At 42.7% G+C, this 17,490-nt stretch overlaps 1 protein-coding gene across 7 annotated transcripts in view; it reads left to right on the forward strand.

The window, feature by feature from the left end:
- The window catches only part of CAMSAP2 (calmodulin regulated spectrin associated protein family member 2), a 111,612-nt gene extending 103,217 nt beyond the window's left edge, over positions 1 to 8,395 (forward strand). For 4 of the 7 annotated variants that reach the window (XM_044377779.3, XM_044377781.3, XM_026480691.4 and 1 more), the window contains 6 exons: positions 353 to 489; positions 882 to 1,102; positions 2,082 to 2,181; positions 2,917 to 3,032; positions 4,791 to 4,909; positions 5,473 to 8,395. In XM_044377779.3, the coding sequence (XP_044233714.1) occupies positions 353 to 489; positions 882 to 1,102; positions 2,082 to 2,181; positions 2,917 to 3,032; positions 4,791 to 4,909; positions 5,473 to 5,778 (999 nt within the window). In that variant the 3' untranslated portion in view covers positions 5,779 to 8,395. The remainder of the gene's footprint in view (positions 1 to 352; positions 490 to 881; positions 1,103 to 2,081; positions 2,182 to 2,916; positions 3,033 to 4,790; positions 4,910 to 5,472) is intronic. The other 3 variants (XM_044377780.3, XM_048225100.2, XM_026480694.4) reach the window with 1 other exon arrangement.
- Positions 8,396 to 17,490: the final 9,095 nt, after the last annotated feature.

Here is a 17,490-nt window from a genome sequence, read left to right on the forward strand (position 1 = left end):
GTTTTGAAAACATATTAAGTTTAAGTGCCCTTTGGCAGTTGATAGAACTGTTACCACTTTAATTCACTTTTTTAAAAAAAAGATTTGAGAGAGAGCACAAGAGGGGGGAGGGTCAGAGGGAACAGCAGACTCCCTGCTGAGTGACCTGAGCTGAAGGCAGACAGACGCTTAACCAATGGAGCCATGCAGGCCTAGGCGTCCCTGATTCATTTCTTCCTTCATAATTTCTGGAACAAAATGGAATAAGGATGACTAGATAGTTCGTATTTTCAGTTATAAATGTGACCACAATTGAAAATGAGAGTATTGGTGCCCACAACATTTCACGTTTTTCAATGAAATCCATGCTTAGGATGATCAAAAAGCAGAAAATGATATGGCAATGAAACGGGCAGCTTTGCTGGAGAAGCGACTGCGGAGGGAGAAGGAGACTCAGCTTCGGAAACAGCAGCTGGAAGCAGAGATGGAACATAAGAAAGAGGAAACAAGGTAAAGGCTACAGCTGGGCCGGCCCTGGATCTGAGCGCCGAGGGTGCGCTGCCGGGCTGTGATTTCTCAGGGGTGCTTAACAGCCTGTTCAGACGTTTGCAGCGTATGGAGACAACTGAATTAATGCTGATTTCTGGTGCTTTCTACAAGTTAACTTTCCCAAAGTATTGGTCGCTTGTACATTTTAAAGGCATTTTAAAGTAACGTTCTCTAGAAACATTAATCTTAAATCTTCACTGGTTTTTACACACGTATTTTTTAAAAGCAGTCAAACCATTTTTTCCCAAGGTACTGAAATGTAATAATTCTCTCTTCTTGTATCAAAGCCATACTCCCCAGTGTCTGGTTTCTTTAGTGTGCAGAATAAGAAATGCAACCATTTGGTTTCTTAGGCGTAAAACTGAGGAAGAGCGTCAGAAGAAGGAAGATGAGAGAGCACGCAGAGAATTTATCAGACAGGAGTATATGAGGCGAAAACAACTGAAACTAATGGAAGACATGGATACAGTAATTAAACCCCGTCCTCAAATAGCAAAACAAAAAAAACAGCGCCCAAAATCTATTCACAGAGATCATATCGAGTCTCCCAAAACACCAATAAAAGGTCCTCCAGGTAACACAGCTTATTATGAAGAGTCTGTTCATAAAAACACCAGCCTGGTTTGTCATACTAACTCAACTGCGCTTTGGTATGCTAAATTGGGTACACGATTTGAGATGATGCATGCTCCTAATTTGGAAAACCAAAATGAGCAAATTTTTTTTTTTTTTGACTTAAGTGTGTTATGTGTGCATGCATATATTCAGTAGAGCCGTGTGAGGGCTAACGCAGCCAGTATAAATACTAACCTAGCAGGGAGCTCTGCCCTCAGATGTAATCGCTCTGAATTGTTCATACCCTTTCCATACTTGTCCATTTAAGGGTAAACATTGTGTGCATGGAAATACATAAACATAATAGTCAAATAAGGAATACAAAAGCAAGAGTTCATGAGTCCCTCCTTTAAGACAAGAAATGGTCAAATGTCCAGATCTATAATTTTTGGAGTTGAGAGAATGTATCCTAAAACTCACACATACTCACTTTTTTAAAAAATATAAATTTTATTAAAACTAAACCCCATGGAAAATTTTAGAAAATTCCTATAGTTACTCCAAAATTGAGGAAAAATAACAACATAACATTGACTGTTTAAAGAGAACTCTGCCTTTTCTAGACAACAAAATTTTTTGATACCTAGTACTGGCTAAATTAATTAGTAAATTAATTTCCCACATAGGAATCAGATATTCCTAAATATATTTTATTCTTTTTGTTAATTTTAGTTAACTTTTTTCTTACAGTTACAATATCAATGTCTCATATTATCACTTTCCTTTTGGAATAAATCCTAACAGCAATTAGTTTTATTATTTCTTAAAAGTAGGTATACTGCTAATTTTAAATTGTGCATATATGCATGCAAGCATATTATGTGTTTAGATTAAAAAAGAAAAACTACGGAAGCTCAGTTTTCATATGCTGGTGTTATCTAATGAACAGACTCTTTTCTAGTTGCTCCTTTTAAATTTCTAATTTTGTTTTCATTCAGGATCACGAATTTATCGTGTTTTTTCAGTCTCTAGCCTTTCTTTGGCATCACTGAACACAGGTGATAACGAGAGTGTGCACTCAGGCAAGAGGACACCAAGGTAAGTCCGTAAGGTGAACATTTTTCACGGAAAAGAATGTTTCCAACAATTATGTTGTATTTTATAATAAATGAATCATAACACAGATTTTTATAGTTTAGCTAACTGGGACTGTTTGTGTTTCTGTTAAAAGAAATTTACGTATAAAGAGGCTATTCATATTTGGTTTTTTATCTTTTAGGATTTTAGGGTTCCTGACATTGATAAGATACTTTTCATAAACTATAAGACATTAACAGGAATTGCTGATACAGTTGTGGTAAAATCATAGTGTGCAGAAGTAGCACATTGTCTATATAAGTGCCAGCCTCTCTACTTTTTTTCCCCTAGAATAATTCCCAAGTAGGCTAACTTGGGAAAGATCCCTTTTGTACTGTCTCTGTGTAGATTAGAAACTGAAAGTCCTATTTCATTACATCACACTATAATACCCATATAGAAAGAGAATGTTTGTAGTGACAGGCATGAGTTTTGAGTTCTGATCTTTGTATCACCATCCTTTTGTAGTAATTGCCAGTTTTCATGTGGAAAAACATTCATCCTCTCAGTGAGCAAGGATGTATGGAGTGCCTGTTGCGTCCAGGCACCTGGATATTTAACTTGAATAAGGCAGTTACACCATCTTCTGATTTTTAAGCTTCTAGCTCTGTTTTGGTTGGCACTTTCACATGTACCCCTTCTACCCCCAAATATTCTTCTGTTTGAGACATAAAAAATGTTTTATTTACCATTTAGATCCGAGTCTGTAGAAGGCTTCTTGTCTCCAAGTCGTTGTGGCAGTCGAAACGGGGAGAAGGACTGGGAAAATGCATCAACAACTTCTTCGGTGGCTTCTGGAACAGAATACACAGGTCAGGGTCTGTATTTTTAGAGAGACGTTTTAATTTAACACAGTCATGAGAACAAATACAGGCTATCCTAACGAAAGTTTCATGGGCTCTTCTCTCAGTCTAGACATGGGGGAGGTCTGATCAAGAACACGGAGTGCAGATGGTCCCTTTCAGGGAGGGCAGTTCCAGTGATACGGTTGCACCTAGGGAGGTAGTTGACTTGTCCCAGATGAATTGAGATCAATTTCTTAACAAAAGTAGCAGTACCACTTAACACCTCATCCCTCTGCTACTTTAAGATGCTGACCATATCTGTGTTGTGGTTTGGGTCTGAAGAAGTTTTAGAGAGGTTCTGTCAGGAATACATAGGTCCTGAGTACCGAGAAAAGGCTAGAATCCACAAAGGCCCCTCTAACATTGGGATTTCAGGTATCTAGAGTTGTGCTTCTTTAAAATGTATTAAGCTGGGCGGAGGGGGGGGGGCACCTGGCAGGCTCTATTAGTGGAACGTGCAACTCAATCTAGGGGTGGTTTGACCCCCATGGTGGGCACAGAGCCTACTAAAAAAACAACAACAACAAAGTGTTAAGGGGCTCTAAAAGATAAGAGGACTGCATTGGATCTGGGAAGGCATCCAGCCTCACATCAGATCCTCTTCCAGCCTTTGTCTGGGTGGGCATTACTGAAATAAAAGCAAATTGCAGAATAGAATGTAAGACACTTGTAAAGAAATGAAGCAGGAGAGAAAATGAGAAGGGATGTGAGCAGCCACTGGGATCTAAAGTGGGGGGCACAGGAGAGCATGTAGGCGGGAGCAGGGGGCAGTGGAGACTGCCTCCGACCTCATGTGACCTACGGAGGCCTGAGGAGGTTAGAACTTGCTAAATTCCCATGTGTACTTTACTCCGCCTGTAGCCAGTTGGATAGCCGTTAGTGCTGGGGATTGGATGGTATTTCCTTGTTTTTCCCTCTGCTTCTCTATATAAGTTCACCTAACAAGCATCTGTGCCAGGCACTGTCTCAAACCTAGAGCTCCAGAGTCGCAGCGGTGTGCTAGACTAGCTCCTACCCTAGGCCTCTTGAAACTGTTAAACTTCCAGGAATTGTGCAAGCTGCAGAGCCATTGGTACCTGGATACTAGCCACGGTGGGAGTGATTTAGATCACAGAAGGAGGTAAATGCTGCCAATCAGGGCCAATTTTCCCCCAGAAAACTGGTTTCTCAGCTCACTATGGAGGGTAAGGACAGTCCTTGCCTTCCAGGACGGCGTTCGGTTAGTACGAAGTAGAGTCTGCACTGTCCTGCCTTCCCAGTAGGAGTGTTCCAGGAAAATGGCAGAAGGTGCTTCTGTTGCTTTGCAGACCGAGGAGCAGAACTGGTTAAAGGAAACAAATGGTTAAAAAACTCAGATATGTGGATGAAGAAAAAGATGAAGCTTTTTCTTGTCTTTTTAAAAGCTAGAATTACTCATGGGCCCATTCTGCTTTAAGTTCACCAGTAACCTTAGCAGACTTGAGAAAGAAGGTGAAGCAGACAGTGTGGCAATTATGACACCGTCTGATTTCCAGCACTACTGTCTCGGAGCATCCGTGGGAACACCCTGAAGATGTATCCCTGTGTGGATAAAACAATGTTCTGATTGGAGTATAGCCACTCAGAGGCTTTCAGGCACAGATTTTGACTTTTTCCTCAATATAGGAACAATTATATCATTTAAACATAGTAGTATTTCTGACTTAGGAATGGTATTTTTATTTTGCTGCTAAATTCTTACCACAGGACCAAAGCTCTACAAAGAACCCAGTGCAAAATCCAATAAGCACATAATACAAAATGCTTTAGCTCATTGCTGTTTGGCTGGAAAAGTAAATGAAGGTCAGAAGAAAAAGATACTGGAGGTAAGCATGTTTGCATGAGGATTAAATCTGACAGCATTCTAAAATTGTAGGGGTCTTCTCTGCTACCAATTCAAGAGAAAATACCCTGCATCTCCTCCTAGGATTTCAACAATATATAAACTTTCAAATAGAGTTTTAGAAGACTACGGACTTAATTAAGACTAAGATAGACTTAGATAATAATATAAAATTATAGGTTCTTTTCTTGCCCAGAGCTAATTGTTTATAACGTAATTTTCCTTTTTTAAAATGAGGCTGTATCACAAAGTTGAAAATCAGTGCCTGGTTTGTTAATGGTTGGTTGACTAACATCCAGATTTAGCAGATATTTCATCCTGCACGATGATAATATCCACACAGAGCCAACAAAACCTCAGAAGTGAAGTGTTCGCATACATTAATTAAAGCGTCCTTTCATAATACACATTTTATTCTGGTTCTTCAGAATTTATATTTGAAATCATGTCATAATATTTGACCAAGATTGGTTTATATCTGTTATGTAAATTTTATACAGTGAAATGTTTAAGAGTTTTTATTGTTTTTTGTTTTTTATTCTGAAGGAAATGGAGAAGTCAGATGCCAACAACTTTTTAATCTTGTTCCGGGATTCAGGCTGCCAATTCAGGTCTTTGTATACTTACTGCCCAGAAACTGAAGAAATTAATAAATTGACTGGGATAGGCCCTAAATCTATCACTAAAAAAATGATTGAGGGACTTTACAAATATAATTCTGACAGGAAACAGTTTAGCCACATACCTGCTAAAACTTTATCTGCCAGTGTCGATGCGATTACCATTCATAGTCATTTATGGCAGACCAAGAGACCAGTAACACCCAAAAAACTTCTACCCACTAAAGCATAGGAGTTGGGAAATACTTGCTTCAGAACATTCGTGGTAAATTTGCACTTCATCTTTCCTGCCTATAGAAGATCTTTCTAATTGCCAACAAGACTTTTATTAATTGAAACTGAACATTAAGCTCTGTTGTCATGAACAACTGGAATGTAAGCCACAGTATTTTGGAGTGCAGAAGATTCTCACCTAGGTGGTAAGTCCAAGTGATGAAGGAAACATTCGGATTTGCAAACGGAGATGTTCGTGGTCGGGTTCACCTGCTTGACCTTAGACACATTGAAGCACTGAATTCTCATGGACACTAGTTGGACTTATGGTTGAAATACAGCTGAGATTACAAATTAGGTGTTTTATTTGTTCCTTTTTTTTTAACTTTTTAATGTACATGCTTGTCTTCAGATGGTTTATTTTGCTGTTTTTCTCTCCTGGGGGGTTATTCTGAGATACCTTTGTATTTTGTTTCATGTGAAGACCACGAGTGTAGGAAATGCGCCTTCAGAGGTAACTTGCACCTTTCTTATGATGCTAAGAGAAACACTAGTGTTTAGTTTTACAATAACCCTCATGTTTTAATGGTGTTAGAGCATTTGCAAGAATTATTCTAAGTATTTACAATTCTGTATTTATTATTCACTCAAGTATTAACATTTCTCTATTAAATAAGAGGAGGTATTGTAAAGAGCTGCTAGTAGGTTCGCTTTAAACCACATGAGCTTAACCAAGAATATGTTATAAGAAGTTGCTGATTAAATCAGTGCTGTTTTTACACCACTTCTGGCCAACTCAGAATAATTTAGATTGTTCTTTTAACACAAAAGGCTTTCTATCTCTTTTAAAGTAAGTCACTTTATAAGCTGGCAGGAGTGAAGGACACTTTGAGAGTAGTCTTTCAGTCTGAAGATGTAAGACTTCCTGCCACATGGTCTCAAGAGGTCTTTACATTATATTTATAACTGATATAAAAGTTATATTTAGAATTTTTAAACATGTACAAAGGGCTACATTTTAATTTTAAAATAGCTTCACATTATTTTACTTATATTGAGTTTTTCTTTTTTTATCCTTTTCAAGTGGAACAGCTTAAAGTACACACTTGAAATCTTCTCTACATGATCTTTATTCCTTTAACAATGTATATCAGAGGGTTAGTTGGGGAAAAACTTCATTCTCAGGAAAAGACTTGAATGATTATGTGACCCTGTTATGTTTCAGTGTTGTGACAACTGTGTAAACGTAGAGGGGAGAGACAGTATTGTTTCATAAATGAGATGCGGGGTTGGTTTTCTTTTGTGGGAAGTAGAGACTAAAATATATACATTTCTCTGAGTTGTTTAGAGAAATAACTAATATCTCATATGATGTATTTACTTATTTTAAAAGAGAATAGGAATGAGATGTCCCTGAACTGTACTTTTCTATTATTATAAGGCCTTTAGGCATCAGTGCACCTGGGTTATCAACATTTTCTCAAATGCTGTCAATATTTTACTGTAATTTATGTTCTTATATTTATGTATATTTGTTAAAACTGTAAAAAAAAATTTCACAGATTTTTTTCCAATACCTGTGCAAGATATACGTGTAGCTCAAAACTATTTGTGATCTGCTGTTTGCATGTAAGAGACCAGGATATGTAACTCTTATATTTTAAGTGTATACATACTGTGTATATAATATATGACTATTAAGAATGGGGACTTGCACATTTTACCTTTCAGACAACAGTTTCTATCACAGAAGGAGATGACTGTCAGATACATGTTTAGATTAAGCCTAGTTTAAAAAAAATAGTAAATCTAATCAAAATATGGTAAATAGTCAAAAGGAGAATTAAGAAGCACTTTACATTACTAAATTTGTTCTTTTCAATCAAATTTCCCTTATCGAATCAGCCTTCTTTGTGATATTACTTGGCCATTAAATTTTTTTAAATTGGATGCAAGACAATGGAGGAACTATTTAAAGCTAAGACCACCCTTTCTTAAATTTATGTGTGTCCAACAATGGATGTCCATAATGTCTAAAGGTAGAATGTGAACATTGCCACAAAAGTTCATTCCTCTCAGTATATTTTACTTTATCAATATAGAAGGAATATGGATATATTTCTTTAAGTCTGCAGATTTTTTTTATTATGGTGCAGCTTTTTAAAAAAAAATTATGTTTTAAAAATTCTACAAATGAAAATTATGGCATTTCATAAAGTCTGGAGATCTCCATCAACCTTATTGAAACACACTGGTGCTTTCATCGTTAGAGGTCAAATTATGATGATGATTCAGTTAAGTTTGCCAAACACTTGTCGTGGTTTCCAGTGCAGCCTGTCAAATTCTGTTTGACGCAGCTTTGGAAAGCTTTTAATTCCTCTTGACTTTTCAGTTTTGTTTTAGAATGACTGTTACAGTTTTTATTTGGCTGTTTAAAGCCAAATTCAGCTTTTTAATTATGGTTTCATGGACACTGTTGGGCAATGTCCAGTGTATGATGTGCTTACCTGTCCACTCTAGAGCATTGCTTACAGGTTTTTAAAGATGCTGTGCTGTAAAATACTGTCATATTTGCTATTTCCTGGTACAGTGTAGTTTTTCCCCTTTCATTTGAATAAAAGCATGGCACCAAATGACTCCTTTTCTGTTTCTTGAATTGTGTTTTTTCCCTAATACTTGAACTTGGGTGAACTCATCATATAGTTTTCCTACCTCTTAACATGTGTTTAAATGTAACAAACAGTTTGAATATTCACAAGAGGAAACTTTTGATAGTAGTAGACATCATCTGAATACTGACTTAGACTTCTTAACATTGCCTTAACTTTCTGTGCTTAGCTCAGACTATCTACATAGTGGTGTATAAGTGTTTGTGCTCATGATACATTCATTCTGTCCATGTTAAATCCCTTTTGGTGAATGATTGATTAAAAGGTGCCAGAATTAACACTTTATACCTTTGAAATTGAATGGCGAATGAACTTACTGATCTACAGTAGCCAAAACAGTTCTTGATTTACTGTTTCACTTTGATTTTGCAGATTATATTCATTCAGTCCAGAGCAATTAAGATCTAATAACAAAACAGCACAATCTTCATACACAATCACATGCCTGAAGCAGTATCTGCTGTTGCCAAATACAAGTGGGGTTCTCTCCCTTTAGATCCTCTGATGGGGTGCCCCAGCTTCAAACAGAGCTGTACTTCCACGGTATTTTATAGTGCTGTAATTTTCAGAAATATATTTAACTGTAAGACTCATGCAGCATTAGAGAAGTCTACACAAACCACGGTACCCTAGAACCCACTCATAATTCGACAGTGTGTTCCCTGATCCGGCTGCTTGATAGTTCTCAAGTAAGCAGGGGGAGGGATGCTTTCTGGGCAGCTCGGTCAGTTACGGGTCTGCCTTTGGCTCGGGTCATGGTCCCGGGGTCCTGCGATCAAGTCCTGCATCAACTCCTTATCAGGGAGCCTGCTTCTCCCCCTGCTTGTGCTGTGTTGCTCTGACAAATAAGATCTTAAACAAAAAACAAAAACTAGGCAGAGGAAAATGTTCTGTAGTGAATAGGAACATTTTTATTTTGTAACCTTGCACACGGAGAAATAATAAAGAATAACATCCAGCGAAAGAAAGGTAATACTCTGACCTAGGAATCAGGCATTGGAAAAACACATCTATAAACTGAGTGTGAAGTTCGCTTATCCCTCAGAAGTATATCGATGCTTAAAATATAGATCTTATCTAGGGCACCTGGGTGGCTCAATCGGTTAAACATCCGACTCTTGGTTTCGAGTCAGGTCCTGATCTCAGGGTCGTGAGACTGAGCCTGGTGTCAGGCTCTGCACTCAGCGTGGAGTCTGCTTGTCCCTCTGCCACTCCCCCTGCTCACGAGCTCACTCTCTCTAAATAAAATCTTTAAGAAATATATAGAGATCTGTATCTCCTTAAATGGCAGTTTTGCTTTTAAAAGAAACAATTCTGTATCATTTGTCTGGGTTGGTACTTCCCAACCACTCTTCACATAAGGCTATCTAGAATCTAGTTTCGGGCGTCTGCTTTTGGCATCTGGGGTACAGGCCTTCTAGCACCTCGGTATTCCAAGTCCAGGTGCGCAGACAGTGAGAAGTAGTTTGTGCACGTGTTTAATGTCACTGTGGTGTCTAACTCAAGTTACCTCTATCCACAGTGGCTTCTAGTTAGGTCAGAAAAAGAAAAAAAAAACGAGTTCTTTCACTTTCCATTGAAGAAGATAAAAGCAAACAAGTTAAAAAAAAAAAAAAAAGTTTTAAGACCCGCTCAGGCTTTTGTTCTTTTAACATGGTAGGCACAGCCACTGTGGTACTTAAAATACGGATGTCTCCTGCTCAACCTCAGTCTGTTGTCCTAGGCGGCCGACCTGTTCCTTCAGTAGCACCTGTCGGCGTTAGAAGCACGCCAGGGCAAGAAGACGCGCAGGACAGCGCGTGTGGGCAGCGCCGCTAGGTCACAATTCAGCTGCCGTGATTCCCGGCCCCACCCGGTCAGTCATACTTCACGGTTTGCACGTCTATGTGAGAAAGCAACTGTGGCTGTCAACCCTCAAGCAGTAGAAACCCTTCACTTTAATAAACTGCTTTATGCCCGTCTGCGAAGAGATACGGAGCCCTCCGTTTCACAGGTGGGGATGATCAAGCCTCACGGGGCAGCCGCGGCCGGGGCACGGCGCTAGGACGCGGCAGCATCGCGGCCAGAGTCGAGACCCGACTCCACGCCCCTTCGCTGTGCTTCACAGTGCACGTCTTCCACTGCTGTGGCTGTTGTGGAATAAAACTGCCTGAAGTCTGATCATTGTGCTGGTTAGTAACACATTCACCATCGATGGACAACTGAGAACTTGTCGTTAAAGTGGATTTTGTTCTCTTGCCTAACAACTGTAACCAGCATCAACACAACAATGGCTAAGGTCAGACTCGTGGGTCCCCATCCTCGTAAACATCTAGAGTCCTAAGAGAAGAGGGATCTCCATCCAGTACAGATGTGGTAGAAAGAAATGAATTCTGCTAACGGGTTGATCAAATTTACCCAGGAAACAGTAATCAGGTGCAAGAGACTAGGTCACAAAGACTCGGGGGCTCTTTTATCAAGGAGCCGCCCGTCTTGAGGCCAATGCGGTTAGACCTTTACAAGCATCTGATAAACTCTACTCTCCAACAGAGGTGTGGGCCCGAAGCACGGGGCACATGAGCCCCTGATGAACAGCTAAGAGGTTCTTGTTAAGCGTGCTCACGCTTACCCAAACTGACTTTATAAAGAACGTAAGACTGTGTTGCATCGTCAGCCGATAAAGGGTCCATCCTAGTTTTCTTCAGACTTGAGTTTGGAATTGCAGAGACATCGTTCTGGTGATAGAGCATTGAAGGCCTACTTTATAGGATTGTCGACATCTGACAAAGCTAGCTGACTGTACGCTGTGTCCTCTTCCCTTTCGTAGCCAGAGACAGCTGCATTGCCCTGTGTTTGCTGCTCTGCTGTCCCCTCCTACCACGTAGAGAAAAGCCAAGTTTGCAGTCTCATCAGAGGGCTGCCGTGGAACACGTGGGAGGACCACGGATACATCTGTGCACATTAGGCAGGTCATGCTTGGATTCTTTCTCCTGACATTCGGGACCTAAGTACAGTAGGTATTCAAAAATGATCTGTCAAATGAATAAGTGTAAGGAGGACTGCTTAGTCCAGATTCGAAGTCACACCCAAAACTTCATGTTCTGCTAGGCCACCACTGATTCCTACTGTAGATATTTTTGCCCTAAGAATACAAGCCCCACATTGAGTTACCTGGTCTGACTCCCTGTGCTTTACACAGACCATCCCCCCGGGACCCAGGTGCAGCTTGAAAATTCAGACCATCGGTGACCGTGGTGCAGTGGTGGTCCGATTCCCCCACCTTCTCTTCTAGCTCCTCGTGGGCCCCCCACCCCCAAATCCTGGGCCAATCCCAAGGCTCAGTTCTTCATGCCCTGCTCAACCTCTACCTCCCTTCTAAGGCAGCCTTCAATACCAGCTCCGAGCGGGACCTCTGCGCAGAGCCTCCATCTCCAGCCCGAAAGCCCCCTGCGGCCCCCACTCCCGCGCCTGACTGCCGTCTCGGCCTCTCACCTGGAAGGTCCACTGTCCCCAACGCAACCTGTTTTTTTCTTTTTTTTAAAGATTTTTATTTATTTGACAGAGAGCATAAGCAGGGGGAGCAGCAGACAGAGGGAGAGGGAGAAGCAGACTCCCTGCTGAGCAAGGAGCCCGACTCCATCCCAGGACCCTGGGATCATGACCTGAGCTGAACGCAGACACTTAACTGACTGAGCCGCCCAGGCATCCCTCTTTCTTTTCTTTTCTTTTTTTTTTAAGATTTTCCCCAACTCAACCGGTTTAAAAACCAAGTGTCGACCTCCTAGTAAAACCAACTCCTTCCTGGTATAAACCTAGCTACCACGGCTGGAACCTTGACGGTCTTCTCTTATCCTTCCTCTGTCCAACACGGAGGGCACCTCCTTCTACCTGCACGACCACCAGATCCTGTCCGTGTTCACGCTTTCCAGCCGTCCCTCATCCTTACTGCCACCAGCCTCGTGCCCAGGCGCCACAAGCCCCTGCTCAAACTGCCAGAGCTTCCAACTCGTCCTTCCCTAATTCCACTTCTCCCCCACAAACAGCGCTGCCCATTGGTACTTGATTTTCCTAAAGCACTGCATTCGCCCTGTCCCCCCACTAGTCAAAAACTCCCCGGGGCCTTATCACGGCCGTGGAAAACTCAGACCCCTGAGCTCAGCATTTAAAGCGCTCACAGGCTTGCCGCAACTTGGCTTTCAGCAACATCGGAACATCTGATAGCCGAACATCCAGCAGGCATACCAAAGCTCAGGAAAATTTGACGTTTCAAAATAACTCATCGCAGTAATCATGAAAAAAATCAAACTGTAAGGACTTTCTTATATTTATCTTACAGTTCCTTGTTTTTGTTTTCGGTTGCAGAGAGGATGGGGCTGCGGTGTTGTGGTGATTTGTGACCTTCTGGTGCTTGGGACCGCTTACTCCTGTCCTTCACGTCCCTCCTTCCTGTAACACAGACCTCTTCAGAGGGGCTGGCCTGCTTTGACCTTGCTAGAACGCAGGATAGCACAATCGGCCTCACGTCAGATATTTGTACATCACAGCTCATTCTCTCCAATAATGTGTGAGCTGCTTGAGAGGAAGCGCTGTGTCCATAATGTTGCCCCAGCGAGGGCTTGCCCCGTGGTAGCAAGGGGCTGTTGGCACAGTCAGTCTGAATTGAAGGTGACCTTAGAAACTGGTTTCACTGATCCGTGTCAGAATCGCGGCAGCGTGTGGGGGAGTCCCCATCAACCCACAGGGAACACTGCCGAATTCCTGCTGCAAATTACGGAAAATTCGCACTAACTTTCCCATAAGCAACTTTCTGTAAGATCACTGAAAAGTAATTGCAAGTCCTAGTTTAGAAGCTTCTGTGGGCAGAATAATTACAAAGAGAAAAATGCTACTTCCTTTCCAAACAAATTCTGGGGCCATTTTTATATCGAGGGACTTCCCTACTGCCTTTTAAGTTTCTGATGGGTTTGTTCTGGCCTCGAAAAGAACCTCTGAGCTGTGCAAACCTGCAATGGAGGACAGATGGGAGCCTTACTTTCCTTGAAAGCCACACTCTTGCCCTCACCCTCCACTTCCATCCTAACTCCTCCCCCAGGCCTCCTAAAGGCCAACAACCAAGTCTGGGGTACATCCCAAGACAATCACACAGCTGCGGGCCATGGGCTTTCGCACTGACTCAGCCCTCAGCAGTGTGGGCTGAAGCCCAAAGGCTCGTGGCTAACTCAGGTGCTGTCTTTTCCCAGCCACCCCATATTTAGCACCCGAAAGTTTCGGAAATGATCGAACATCTGAAACATTCTGCGAGGCCTCTGGCATCCAGGGTGGGGCCCCTTCCCTTGTGTGTGCCCTCCCCTAGGTGGTGAGGCTGCAGGGCAGGGGGCAAGAACTGTCGTTGCCTTCCTTAGTCTACGGCTCCCTGCCTACTGACCCACCCACCCACACAGAGGGTCCCCTCTGGGGCTCAGGGGTTGTGGTCTACAGGAAACCTCATCTTGGCAACCAGTCAGTAATAGTGAATAAAACAGAAGACTCCCCATTCCCAATTCAGTACTTATCAAGAAGGGGTGTGGACACACAAGGACACATGGTTCTGTGAGGTTTTCCTCCCACTCAGGTCGCCATTACTGCTAACCTCCCCGTCGACCGCAACTGAACTGGCGGAATGCCACCTGTGTGCTTGTCAGCAGTTTGTCTGCAGCCTTGTCGCCCTGTGAAATTCACTATCTGTGACACCAGGTCCAGTGAACTCAGGTTGTCCAAGACTTGAAAAGCCCCCAGATGGGGATAATCTCTTTCTGGATTCCGAGTGCAATTCCAAAACCATTTACTGCTCACCCACTATGTGCAGAGAAAGCCTCATATCCTGGAGGGGAGGAGGGGCGGCGCAAGCAGGGGAGTCCGGCGGCAAGACAGGTGGAAAGGAGCAGTCCTCCATGATGCAGCCCTGGCCAGGAGCGCTGGGGGTGCAGGTGCAGAGCCCGTAGAGAAGGGACGGCGTCTACTGGATGCCTGCTCCCCCCCACTCGGGGACAGGGCCTTCACTGCATTGGGGCTAACAGGATCTCCACAACACCCAATCAGGTAGATGCAGTCACACCCATTTTAAGAGGTGGGCACTGGAGCCCAAGATCACACCGCTGTCAAGCTATAAAGCTGAATCAGAAGCCAGACTCCTGTCATTAATAATCTGACTAAAATTCTGTTCATTCACTGACCACAAGCAGACACAATCACATACAAGATACGTATTTAATAAACTCGGCATCTGTACAGGGAGAATGGGGTTTTTAAAATATATATATTTTTAACCTAATAGTGTTGGGAAAGTTGGATAGAAATCTAAAAAAAAAAAAAATTACTACACTTTGGGTGGATTAAAAAAGACACTAAAAAATTATTATTATTTTTTAAAGATTTTATTTATTTATTTGACAGAGATAGAGACAGTCAGCGAGAGAGGGAACACAAGCAGGGGGAGTGGGAGAGGAAGAAGCAGGCTCATGGCGGAGGAGCCTGATGTGGGGCTCGATCCCAGAACGCCGGGATCACGCCCTGAGCCGAAGGCAGACGCTTAACGACTGCGCTACCCAGGCGCCCCTAAAAAATTATTTTTTAACAAGAATACAGTTAAATGTTTTTAGACCATTAAAGAAAAAGTAACACTCTAAACTCTGGAATTGCTAAGACCGATAAACTTGACTATATGAAAATATGAAACCAAAAATAAAGGGAAAGAACCAAGAAGAAAGTCTGGAAGAATATTTGAATTATATGGGACATATAAAAAATACAGCAGATAAATGTATGAAGGACATGATGAGACATTCACATAAGAATTAAGTACGAAGACTTTCAATCTTATACTCAAAAAAATGTACATTAAAATGAGGAACCATTTGACCTCATTACCTATTAAAGTGGAAAAAATATATCTTACTGATGAATATTTCTGACAAGATTGCATTGAACCCAAAAACTCTCATGATGCCGGACACTAGTCATTATAAGCATCCGTATGGAGCCACTTTCATAGCCCTTGACCTTCACAAGGGCATTTATAAGAAGAGCGTGAAAGAAAAAGTTCGTAAGTGCAGTTATTTGTTACAAATTTCTATGACGGCAAAAAAAAATACTGGAGAAATCCGAAATGTTCAAAATCAAATTATTAGAAACATTAGAAATATAAGTATTAGGCAACATAGAAAAATGTGGATTTATATGGCATTAATTGAGACAGACTATGAAATAGCACATTCTAATTACTAAAGACTCTGAAACTGTTGTGTTAAAAAAAATATGTAGAGAACCTCTGAAATGGAATGTGAAAAAAAATAGAAAATCCAAGAATAATGGGAGTACAAATAGATTCTGTCCTCTGGTTGGAAAGAAATTCACCGAAATGCTACATATGGCCGTGCCGCCGCGCCGGGACTGGGTGGACATACCCTATTCTACAGTCTACAATCTGCTTATATGGCCTTTATGATGAAAAAACCAAATATAATGTTCACAATGTTTCCTAAAAGGTTAAGATCATGTGTACAGAAAAATTAAAACTGGGGGAAGAAGCTGTAAGAACTTACATATATAGCTCATAAAGGGACAGAAATAAAATAAACCCATTCCTAAATATTAGATATTTATTAAGTGTCTCCTCTGTTCTCAGGCTTGTGCCAGTCGTGGTGAGGGACAGAGAGAAGCTCTATGGGCAGGGCAAGGCTGACCCACATAACAAAGTCGGTCCAGAGAGAGGATCTCGGGGTCAGAGAAGGCTCCTGGGGGCGAGATGGGGAAAGCGGGAAGACCACCTCTGCTCTGCTCTGTTGGCACCTGTCAGAGGGTGCCAAGATTCTCGGGGAGCAGGATGAGTGTTCTAGTAGTTGACGTGGTTCTAATCCTGGGGGGAAGAGGAGAGAGAGCAGAATCGTAGAGTGGACCTTCCTTGGTCACTGAAAGTTGGATAGAATCTATCCAGCTCTGGCCTCTGAGGCTTCCTCCCATCCAGACAGGTTCACAAAGGCCCACAGGGCTCGGCTGTGGCACAGAGAATCCACCATGTGCTCTGGGCCACACGCTTCCCTTGGTATGAGACCACAGCCCCAGGAAGCAAGAATCTCTGTGTTTTTAATAAACAACCTACTTCTCTTTCCCCTTCAACCCCCTCCCTAGGCTTCCCTCTCAGTCCCTTGCCCCATTCTTCTTTTTCACCTGGCGGTTTCCTGGCTGTTCACCTCTAGCTTTCACAATCACTCATGCGCTCCGTGCCCCAGACTGACGTGTGCCCGAGGGGAAGTGAAGTCCAGAGGCACCGGGCCTGTCCCCGATCGCCCCCAGGCTCTGGCAAGCAAGCACTGCCCCTGCTAGCCTTCTAGGGAAGGAGGCTGCAACCCCCTACCCCCCACCCCAGGATTGTGTGTCACTCATCAGACATGAGAAAAACTGCTCTGAATCTCCAGCAGCCCCTACAGGTTCCCACCGTCCGGCTGGGTCTTCAGAGGAAACTCAAGCCTGAGGGCTGGGATGCCCATGGACGGACGGGCCAGAAACCATTCATTACCCGGCCTCTCCTCTGGCGTGCCTGTCCGCCTCTTGTAACTGGCCGGGGGGAAACAATCTTGACAAGAATGGCCTGGACATGGGCATGCCCAACTCTCCTTAAGCTTTCCCACTCCCTGGGGATGCCCATGGACCACAAGGACCTCAAGCTAGAGTGACCTTATGACGCAGTTTGCCCAGAACAGTCCTGGTTTATGGCCCAAGCTAATTACCATAGACCCTCTTGCTCTCAGAAGTACCCGGTTTGGATCATACATTATTTCATCACTCGACCTCGAACCAACAGGAAACAGAGCACCTACATGCACAGGCCTGTCTGTGCTCGCTGAGCCCAGTGAATGGGACGGCATTCACAGAGTTCCCAAACACAGCCACCCTAGGCCCATCACCGACTCCTCCCTGCTGAGACCCACAATGTCACAATGATCTCTTGATCCTCACCCTTCTGTCCCCACTGCCAGGAATCTATTTCAGATGCTCCCGATCCCCCCACAAATAATTACAACAGCCTACTCTGGGTCTCCTTGGCC

Source organism: Ursus arctos, unplaced genomic scaffold (assembly GCF_023065955.2).
Source record: "Ursus arctos isolate Adak ecotype North America unplaced genomic scaffold, UrsArc2.0 scaffold_2, whole genome shotgun sequence".
Taxonomy (NCBI): Eukaryota; Metazoa; Chordata; class Mammalia; order Carnivora; family Ursidae; genus Ursus; species Ursus arctos.